We start from the raw sequence: 11,520 nt of genomic DNA on the forward strand, positions 1-11,520 counted from the left end.
ACCAGTATTAAATGGTTCCTGTTGATGAGTGAGTGTGATTTTTAAATGTTAAAAGTTGCAATTGGGGAATAAACCTTTTTGAGAGGTGGATAAACTCTAATAAGAGGTGGATAAACTCTATTTCTGAAATGCGTTTATGGTAATTTTGATACCATAGATTTAATAGAGACCCAGTCAGACCAATTCACCTTATTCAGCCCCGCCCATTTTTTTAAATTTCACGTTGTCTTTAAACTTCCGGTCGGCTAGCTACGTCTAGTTAGCTTCATTGGGATAACACGGCAGAAGAGGATAGAGAGGCTAACTTACAGAACAGCCGCTCCAAAGTCAGTTTTTTCCTAACTTCAGATAGGAAAGCTGTATAACAGAAATGTCTTAAGTCACCAAAATCCTAAATAAACGTTCCTAACTTTAGGATGACCCTGCTCAATCGGAAGTTCGGAGACAATGTGGGCAAAGCTAGCGCCCCCATGTTTGCGCGCGGAATAAGGTGAATAGTATGAAAAATCAGGAACAGAGTTTATTTACAATGATGCGCATCAAGGGAGAGACAGCATGACTTCACCTAAAGATCCATCAGCTGCTCTAACTAGACAAGGAAATAGTTAGGGTTTAAGTATCCTTCCAGGCTGACGGGAGATGGCGTTGGTCATCCCATCTCACGTGGACTACACTGAATCAGACCCTGATTAGTGGCAGCCTGGCAATCCGGAGCAGATAGCTACTGACGCAGCCATGCAGAACAGTGAAACACTGCAAAGTCATAATATTCCCTCTTATCTCTAAATACAGTCACACACAGATATACACAGGAAAAGTACAGATATCATACAGTCATTAACTAGAATCATACTTTTAGTATCAAAGTGACCCACTAATGAGAAATGCAGAACATTAAACCACATATTGGAATATTGGGCATAATGCTCTAATCCACTTTCTCTCAGCGTTTATGTGTGTGTTTAGACTCTGCTTAAAATTCTACATGCACCATTATTGGACTGAAAAGCCAAAAAGCTGACAGAACTATATGCATGTTCAGATCTTATGTCCTCTTTGTGTTGATATATTTTTGTACCTCTGCAGTTGTCATCTGTAGATGATTGTTGTTTGTAGCCTAATGAAAAAATAAATAATAAAAAAACCTGACCAAAATGGAAATTTGCCAGCCTGACGTCATCATACTCAATTCCCGACCTCAAATGTGGGTGTGGCTAAGTTCGGCTGACTGGCTTAAAATTGTTTTGTAATGACGGAGCGGAATGTAAACCATGTGGTGATTACGTTTATGTTGAGGTAACTTGAGCTGCGCTCCTACTCACATGAAAAGCTGGCAGTTAAGTGTCAAAGGTTAATAAACAAACCATGCTAAATATTTTTGGTAGACGACTTTTTATTTGGCTTCATAATATCCGAGCCTGTCCCTTATTAGACATTCTCTGATGATATTTTTTTGAAACCTAGGTCTATAGTAGCCTACTAAACTGGAGCTGCTCGGGGGCGCTGGTTTTCACAATCCGCTTAGAATGCAGGGGCGTAACTCAAGATCCTGGACCCTGGGCATAGGCAGTCCTGATGGCCCCTCATAATTAATATAATAAAATATATTCCAGACTTTTCAAGGGCCCCCCCTACCCTTGGGGCCCTAGTAATCAGTAGGCTACTGGTTTTAGGCCTACCGACGCCCCTAGAATGTATTGTCACTTTAAGGTCTCCTTTTGCAATGTACATTGAATGTAGGTCGTTGGTTATAGCTCCCTTTTTAGATGAATGAATTATCTAAATGTAAGAACACAAATTGCATTTCATCAACATATTTTTGGTTTTGTGGTGGGCAAAGATGCTCCTCTTTACGACGTGTTTACTACAGTAGTTACGGTTGCATTTGACGGCATCACCAGTTGCCATCACTACACATTGTCAGTCATAGTTAACCTGGTAGTTATAAGGCGAAGGAGGCGTTATTTCAAGAACAACCATGACATTTTATAACACGTCTCTGATACGAGTGATATTTACAGACGTCGATCTTTTTCGTCAGACGTTCTTTTGCCATATCCAAACTCGTTGTTCACTGAGTTTTACTCAAACATGGCAACCTTATAATTCTCTTCCGGGGGACCAATCAACAATCGTAAAGTGTGTGTTTGTTTTTAGGAGGAGGTCATTGGAAAGTGAGATTGCACGGTCTGTTGTCGGGTCTGTCTGTCGTGGGGGGCAGCACTGAGTGTGTCAGAATTTCTGATACCGGGTAGTATTCTTCTATCCTAACCGCGTGACATATGCGCATCTAAACCAAAATGCTGCGTCTGCTTGTACGGTTAAGGCCATCTGCCAGCTTCTCACGGCACTGTGTCCTCTCAGTCTCGGGGCGCTCTCGGACATCACCGGTAACATTATCGTGCCATCCGAAGGGGCTCCACTCTGGTGGATTATATCGTTTTTATCATGTTTATTATGGGGTCACCAGCAAATCATCACTGTGGGACCAAAGTACCAGTTTCCGACTCAACAAACGATTCTACAGTTTACCTCCACATCAGAAGGTAACATCTATGCCAACGTTAGCCGTGGCTAATGCAACTGGTGGCAACATTTGATAAAGTTTGAGTGATGTTTCGAACAGAGCGTCACGCAACATAGATAAAATGCTCTGTCACATCTTGACAGTGAGGTTTAACCACAAACCACCAATCGAGTGTTAAAAGTACTACCAATGCACTCTGTTACCTTTCCATACAGCGAATCATATAGGCCTCTATATAAACCTCTCATATGCTTATGAATTACACATTTTATGAATTTCTCCTTGAAGTTTGTGATTCTGCTGTGAGTGCAATGCTTACTTGTGGGACTAAGTTCGGAATGGCACCCAGGCTAATGCTTACTACAAATATTTAGAAATCCTTGTTACTCCTTGGAAGCAATTTTGGTGGCCCATTGCTTTTAACGAAATTTTGCTTTTGTATTTTCATACAAGTCTTGACTTTGACATAGCCATTAGCTTTGTAGCATATTTTTTTTACTTTTCCTCAGGTGGAGCTACCAGCTTTGTCCCCAACTATGCAGATGGGCACCATTGCCCGATGGGAAAAAAAGGAGGGTGATAAAATAAATGAAGGGGACCTGATAGCCGAGGTAGGGATCTGCTTCTCGCAAAGCCTTACTAATTACTTCAATTAACATGTGCTTAGGTGATATTCAAGCCAAGATAATTAACACACAACTCTTTTTTTCTCCATCGATAACATCTGTTATGGTGTTCAGGTGGAAACCGATAAGGCAACGGTTGGATTTGAGATGCTGGAGGAGTGTTATCTGGCCAAAATCCTGGTGCCAGAGGGAACGAGAGATGTGCCCCTTGGGGCGGTCATCTGCATCACTGTGGACAGGTATGCCCATGAATGCTCCCAGTCACCCTCACATATATTACCTATAATACGCCCTGTCTAAACTCAATCTGAAGGACATGGCTTTTACCATTGCCATAATGCCATCTTTGCCCTCAGAAGGAAAAGGAAAAGTCACCAAACTGAGAAAATCACCAGTAGAGAAATTGTTGTATTTATCTGTGATCTTGTGATTCATGACACTTCCAGTGCTGACCACATCCCTGCCTTCAAAGACTTCTCTCGGGACAAGCTATCAGCTGCAGCTCCCCCCTCGGTACCACCTCCTCCACCTCCTCCTCCCACCTCCTCTGCTCCTCCACAGGCTCCCGGGAGCTCCTACCCGGCCCATATGAAGGTTGGTGTTGGCTCTGTCAGAGTGCCTTGGCTGTTGGAGTTAGAAAGTCATATGCTCAAGATGTTAGAAAGTCATATGCTCAAGATGTTGTATTTCTAAGCGTGCACTGCAGTAATGTGTTGTTATGGTTGGGAACATAGCTACTGTAATGACATTCGAAATGTAGCAAACCATTTTTATTTCTGGAAAACAAACATACTGTAGGTCAGATTTGTACAGTCTAAGAGAGGGAATGAAGAAAAAACCCAAACCAAGTTTGGAGTGAATGGTGTCTAACGATAAAGTAACCCTTGACCTCGGCCCTCTCTCTGCAGGTAACCCTTCCAGCCCTCTCTCCCACCATGACCATGGGCACCGTCCAGCGCTGGGAGAAGAAGGTTGGCGAAAAACTGAGTGAGGGAGATTTGCTGGCAGAGATTGAGACAGACAAGGCAACTATTGGTACGTTTTTATGAACTCTCTCTTGATCTTGTTTCCTGTTTGCCCTGCTTGAGAAGTACTTGAAGTACTTATTATGACCGCCGCGCAGCGGTTTTTTTCGCATTTCTTTTTCGGCGGTCATTCTTATTATGACCGCCGCGCAGCGGTTCTTTTTCGCATTTCTTTTTCGTTTTGATCTGTAGCCCCCCCGCTGTACTGGACCCCCCGAAAGGAGGGTAGGGCAGGCACAGTTTTCTGTGAATATCTTGAGAACCGTAGGGCCTAGGATGACCATTTTTTTCCGTATGTTTGCCTCCAGTGGTCATGTTAACCCATTCCATGTGCACACATGTGCATAAACAGATACACACGCACACACATACATTCACAGTAATCATGTGTATGACACATACTCACACAGTAGACATATGTACGCATGCATGCACATGCACAAACACACATACGCAGGCAAACACACACACACACACACACACACACACACACACATAAACATAAACGTGTACACGCACACATGCACACAATTCAAGAATTTCTCAGAATTATGAACAGGCAAGATGGGGGTGGGGTTGTATAAAATGAATTTTACATGTGAAATCTATGAACTAATCATGTTTTGGTACTTGTTGTCTAGCAGATACCAGTGAGAATTGAGTGTGGATAATGCAATTTAGTGAGACAGTTAGAATCATATAGGCCTTTCAGCGTGATTTATTTTTGTGGAAAAAATGTGCTGGACTGGGCGGCGGTCGTATTTTGTACCGCTCTGCGGTACATCTAGTTTATTTCTCTGTGACTAGGTTTCGAAGTTCAAGAAGAGGGCTACCTGGCCAAGATTATGATTGCAGAAGGAACTAGGGATGTTCCCCTAGGAACGCCACTCTGCATCATTGTGGAGAATGAAAGTGACATCAAGGCATTTGCAGACTACGTAGAGACAGGAATCGCTGCAGCTCCTCCTCCTCCACCACCGGTAAAGTGTTTAGAATGCAAATATGTCTCGAAGTTGCAGTCTTTATGATTGAATTCTGTAGTTATATATACACCGAACAGCCATAACATTATGACACTGATAGGTGTAGTGAATAACACTGATTATCCCGTTATTATGGCATCTGCCAGTGGATGAGCTATATTAGGCAGAAAGTGAACATTTTGTCCTGAAAGCTGATGTGTTAGAAGTAGGATAAATGGGAAAAATGTAATGATTTGAGCGACATTTACATTCATTCTTATGTCATTTATATTACAAGGGCATTGTTACATTGTCCCCGGAGCAACTCGGGGTTAAGTGCCTTGCTCAAGGGCACAACGGTGGAAGCTGGAAATTGAACCCTGGTTCGGAAATTGAACCTTGGTTCTGCCATCCATGTGGATATTCCTTTGACACGTACCACCTGCCATAGCATTGTTGCAGACCATGTGCACCCAAAACAGTATTCCTTGATGGCAGGATAATGCGCCCTGCCACAAAGCAAAAATGGTTCAGGAACACAACAACTCGTTTTGGTGATGACTTGGCCTCCAAATTCCTCAGATCTCAATCCACTTGAGCATCTGTGGGTGCTGGACAAACAAGTGCGATCCATGGAGGCCCCACCTCAACTTACAGGACTTAAAGGATCTGCTGCTAACGTCTTGGTGCCAGATACCACAGCACACCTTTAGAGGTCTAGTGGAGGCCATGCCTTGACGGATCAGGGCTGATTTGGCTGCAAAAAAGGGACCACTACAATATTAGGCATGTGTAAATGTATGTAAACATAAACAAAGTCCTTTTAGGCAAGTCCCTCCACTCGGCGGCCATTTGACAACGCTTTTTGGGCACTCGTTGGGTATCCATCTCGGCAGAAATGTTCATGCGCAAGGCTTCATGACGCCAATCTTGCTCCAGCGGCGAGATCACAACAAATGATTGGCACGATGTCTTCACAACACACCATATGATTGGCTCAATGTATTCACATCACACCACATGATTGGCTCAATGTATTCACATGTCGACGTTTTGCCGAGGAAGGGGTGGGATATGTGTAGACAACGGCCATATTGGCGTGACAAATTAGCCCCATGCATTTCTATGGAGTATTTTTTGAGTGCTGTGTCTCCACATTAGAAAGTCTCTGACATAAATTATATGTGGTCATAATGTTATGACTGAGCGGTGTAGTTAAATAAAATATAAATAGACAGCGTTTGCTGTGTATTATCTGTGTTATAGTTAGTGTATTATTCTGTTAAGAGTCACTGTATATATATTTTTTTGCATTAAATCAAACTGTGGCTAGAGGATTGACTTGATGGCTTGAATACTCCACCAGGCGCCCGCTCCTCAGCTCGCCCCACCAGCTCCAGCACCTGCGGCCGCCACCGCTGCTCCCCCTGCCACGCCTCGGACAGGCTGGGTGTTTGCCAGTCCACTGGCCAGGAAACTGGCTCAAGAGAAGGGCATTGACCTGGCACAGGTGTCTGGTGAGTTCTGAAACTGTGAAGCAAGCACATGTGAACCTCTTCTAATGGCCTACCTACAATTTAGCACTGTCATTCACAGGGCTTAAAGTTTTCAGGCACTATGCCTGAATTAAGGCATTGGCTGTGCCGTTTAAGATTTCAAAATAGGCAATATGCCTACAGGCCTATGACATCTTCAAAAATGTCTGATAACTTCAGGCAGACTTTTTTTTTTGTTGCTTTTAGCCTTGTATTCACATCAGCAGTCATCACCAGATGCATGGTTTCTGTTGGGCCTGGTCTGTAAATATCTATTTCAACACAGGTTCAGGCCCAGATGGCAGAGTAACCAGGAAAGACATCGAAAGCTTCGTTCCAGCCAAAGCTGCGCCTGTGAGTCCATTCAACAGTGTTGTGGTCACTGTAAATATGACTGCTGTACAAAATGGAAAGAGAGGGAGCACGTCACTGAATATGTTTCTCTGACCACAGCCTCCACCTGCTGCCACTCCCGTGGTGGCTCCTGCTGCCCCCACTGCTGCCCGCTCTGCCCCAGCTGTGGCGGCCGTGCCCACGGGCACCTTCACCGACATCCCCATCAGCAACATGCGCAAGGTAGGCATCATTTTCTGGACAAAATCTCTATTGTAATGAATTAAGGCACTAATAATAACCAGTTAGTTAGTTAGTTAACTAATCTATTCTATAAACTAACTTCTGTCTGTGCTGGTGTTGTTGTGAAGGTTATTGCCCAGAGATTGATGCAGTCTAAGCAGACCATCCCACACTATTACCTGTCGGTGGATGTTAACATGGACCAAATTTTGGAACTAAGGAAAGAACTCAATATGGTAAGGGACTTTACCAGGTACTGGGAGTATGGTAGAGAAAATGCATGATTTATACTTAATGTGTGTGTGTGTGTGTGTGTGTGTGTGTGGATGGTGGTTACTTATTGGAATCCTTCCTTTTTCATTCAGGAGCTGAAACTGGAGAACCTCAAGCTGTCTGTGAATGATTTTATAATCAAGGCTTCGGCTTTGGCCTGTCTGAAGGTGCCTGAGGCTAACTCCTCGTGGATGGACACGGTCATTCGCCAGTGAGTGCCTGTCCTGTCATTGCTGATAGTTGAACATTTTTATGTATTATGTATTTTTATTTTTATGTATTAAATTTTGATTCCAAAAAATAATCAGTTTTTATTAACATTAATGACATTAATGTAGATCATTAGTTAATCTGTAAATCTACCTTGAACACATGTTGTGAGACAAGTGCTAGTGTTTATTTGAAACTTTAGTGCTCCTTCTGTTTATTTGCAACATAACCCCTGAAGGAAACAATTGTTTTGCTTTTTTTTTTTTTAGAGCAATACAATTGATTTGAAGGTCATGTTGTTGCAGAATCTAGTTGTGGCTTTACTGTCATAATTTATAATGTTAAAATAATATCAATGATAAGGTAGCCATTGTTTGGGTGTGCAGCCATGTCTGAACACCTCAGCAGTGCTATTTGAATCAGGAGAAAATGACCAATGCCAATGCCAGGTCACTGTGGCTAATCTCTGGGTTTCCATGTGTCCTTTGCAGGAACCACGTTGTGGACGTCAGCGTGGCAGTAAGCACTCCTAATGGCCTGATCACTCCCATCGTCTTCAATGCCCATATTAAAGGCCTGGCATCCATCAGCAAGGACGTGGCCTCCCTGGCAGCCAAAGCACGTGAGGGAAAACTGCAACCTCATGAATTCCAGGTGAGCATTCTTTTTCTTCATCATGTCGGATAGATGGGTGTCTGTTTCATTAACATAGACATTATTTTGTTCAATGATTAAAGATAAATGAAATAAAGAAATGTGTCTTTTCAGGGCGGCACCTTCACCATCTCCAATCTGGGCATGTTTGGAATCAAAAACTTCTCAGCCATCATCAACCCTCCCCAAGCCTGTATTCTTGCTGTGGGAGGGTCGGAAAAGAGACTACTGCCAGCAGACAACGAGAAAGGGTAAATGAGAAAGTTGTTCACTTGTGCAGAAATGAGTATCTAAACTTTAACCAAATTCTTCGTTTCACTTCCTCACTTTGACTCTGTGATGTTATCATGCTGACTCTCTCAACAACATTTTAAGCTTCCATCATTTTGCACATTATTTCTTTGCCAATATTTACCTTTGTGGGGTCGCTGTGACACAACTGACTGCAGCGCCTATACCACATAAGGGTCCAAATGGCCACGGGGACCTGGGTCATTTCCCAGTCCCACCTCATATCTCTCTCTCCCTCCCACTCACTTCATGTCAGTCTCTCACTATCCTATCACAATAAAGGCAAAAATCTATTATGGTTATGGGATTTTGCAAACGCCTTTGTCCAAAGCGAGTTATTAAATATTATGTTATTAAAAAATGTACTTACGTATGCCTTGTGGACTCACACTGGCTTGCTTGCGCAGGTTTGATGTAGCCAGCATGATGTCTGTGACGCTGAGCTGTGACCATCGGGTGGTGGATGGGGCAGTGGGTGCCCAGTGGCTGGCAGAGTTCCGTAAATTCCTTGAGAAGCCCGTCACCATGCTCCTGTGAACAGTGGATGCCGGGACTCGCTTCTGGAAAAACACCAAGGACACTTGAGACTTGAAGAGACCTTATAAATATAGGGTTTCACTCTTATTGTTTAGAAAATAACTGTAACGACCTCACTTCACCTCTATTTTCCCTTTTTTGCAAACTGATATATTCATTTATTGTGTATATTTATTAAGTGTTTATTTTCTCAGAGCCAGAAAATCATCAAACATCAAAACTTACATGTTAGAGTGGAAATCCATTTAATGAATTACGAGAATCAGCTGATGAAACTGGTATAGCTACAGTATATTTTTGTCTCGTTTAACAGAATACTTGTTACAAGAAACTCCAGTCTGTACATTTCCTCAGCAGCTATCATTTTAGGTAGAGGGGTAAGTTTTTGTTACTTTGCACATGCCATGACACTTCCATATTTTGACACATATTATTGTTTAATGGTTACATATAGCATGCATTTGTCCCACTGTTATTCCATTACTACACATGTGGGGCAACAGAGAGCAGTGGCTCTACTCTACTGTAGCTCTTGGCTTATATGGGCAGCCACAGAAAGAGTCCACATTTGAAATGCGATTGCAATGTCAATGTTGATTAATTTCATACAACATTTTCTACTCCAGTCAGAGCACAAGGTGCCTTGCTCCTTTCTCTGTCAATTGCGATGTTTTCTTTTTTATGTTATTTTATTTTATCTTCATGTTGAAACGCACAACAAGCAGAACATTGTGAACTGCAGTCAAATACACTTAACAATTATAAAATATGTAGGTCAAAGTGTAATGTACATATTTTGAATATGAAATTTAGAGTGAAAGAAATATATAAAGTTGCAAGCTTTGCTTAAGGGAACAAACATAATATTCCAGCTGAGAACTTAATGGGAGGAACATACATGGCAAAGAAATTGTGGTCATATGTATTATTTTTCCAAAAAATACATCGGAAAGTTTATGAGAAATAATAAAAGTGTGGATTATTAACTGCAATACGATTTTTGCTGCCATGATTTTTTCCTGTAATATGTTATTGTTTGTAATGTGTATCCAGCACAGTATTCTGTAGGCATTTGTGAAAAGACAACACAGCTCAGTCTCCATTAGTTTGCGACAACATAGCTCAGTCTCCATTATGTATGCGAATTCACTTCCTGATTAACATCAACCAAGTCTGTTCTTTTGTTCTTCATTATACTGTAGGCCTACTCTACAATGTTTATTTTATATCAGAGGTTTACCTACTCCGAAAATTAAATGGGAAGAATGGTGAAATGAATGCAATGGAATTTGGTTAACCATTTCAAATTGTTCAAGTTCAAAATGATCAAATTCATATTAATTTGAATTAAGAGTTCTGAATATTTTTTTTTTTAGATTATCAGTAACAATTGTAGCCTACATTTAAACTCTAAAACTACCCCTTATAATAAACCAGTGGCGGCTGGTGGTATTTTTTTCTAGTGAAGCAGTTATGAAATTATGACACCCCCAACCCCCCCCCACCACGGAAACGAACATTGTGCCTAACACACCTGCCAAAGTTGGTGAGGTTGAATGTATGAGACACATGATGACATTGAACTGTCTGCAATGGCATAAACAAAAGCTATGTTTGATCAGTCAGAGAGCTCAGAGTAATTTGTTGAGAAATCAAGACCTGTTTACCACCATCTCGAAGTACAGGCCACAAATGGGGTGTAGTAGGCCTAAGACTGGACAAGACAGTAAACAAGATTTATTTATTATTATTATTATTATTATTATAAGTTTGCATATTTTTGTTAGACATATTGCTTGCAGAGACTAGGCTAATTATGGTCATGCCCCCAAAAAAGAGCATTTCCACTTTAGCACTTATTAGTGACTAGGTAAGTTTTTGCAGTGTATTAATGCCAAGTTGTTGATGTCCACAACATCTTGAAACAACAACCTTCCAATATTCTAAGCTACTAATTATGCCCCATAAGCAATGTCAAATTCAGTTGCCTATTAAGAGACACATTCTTGCCTCTGGGATATATTAAGAAATTATACCATGACTGCTGCTCTGGCATATGTTTGACCAACCAGTTTGTTTCTGTTAACATCACCATGAAAATGTAAACAAAATGTGATGAAATTTGAACCTACCAAGTAATTTAACATCAACAATGATCAGAATAAAAATACGTTTGTCAAGGAAGGTCTGCTTGTCAAAATCAACGTCTAAATATGTCCTGATGGTGTGCTGACCACAGCTAGGCAGAAATGCAAACATTTTCATTTAATCTCTTATGGCACCTAGTGGCGGTAGTACTTCATT

At 41.6% G+C, this 11,520-nt stretch overlaps 1 protein-coding gene across 1 annotated transcript; it reads left to right on the forward strand.

Annotated features, from left to right (window-relative positions):
* Positions 1-1,962: 1,962 nt before the first annotated feature.
* Positions 1,963-10,208, forward strand: LOC121708563 (dihydrolipoyllysine-residue acetyltransferase component of pyruvate dehydrogenase complex, mitochondrial-like). Its single transcript, XM_042091306.1, has 14 exons — positions 1,963-2,546; positions 3,037-3,138; positions 3,268-3,392; positions 3,600-3,747; positions 4,062-4,188; positions 4,986-5,158; positions 6,507-6,657; positions 6,962-7,029; positions 7,129-7,251; positions 7,380-7,487; positions 7,617-7,735; positions 8,226-8,388; positions 8,503-8,639; positions 9,087-10,208. The coding sequence occupies exons 1-14, from the start codon at positions 2,301-2,303 to the stop codon at positions 9,214-9,216; spliced, it is 1,920 nt and encodes a 639-aa protein (XP_041947240.1). The 5' UTR covers positions 1,963-2,300; the 3' UTR covers positions 9,217-10,208.
* Positions 10,209-11,520: the final 1,312 nt, after the last annotated feature.

Source organism: Alosa sapidissima, chromosome 5, assembly GCF_018492685.1.
Source record: "Alosa sapidissima isolate fAloSap1 chromosome 5, fAloSap1.pri, whole genome shotgun sequence".
In the NCBI taxonomy this organism is placed as follows: domain Eukaryota; kingdom Metazoa; phylum Chordata; class Actinopteri; order Clupeiformes; family Clupeidae; genus Alosa; species Alosa sapidissima.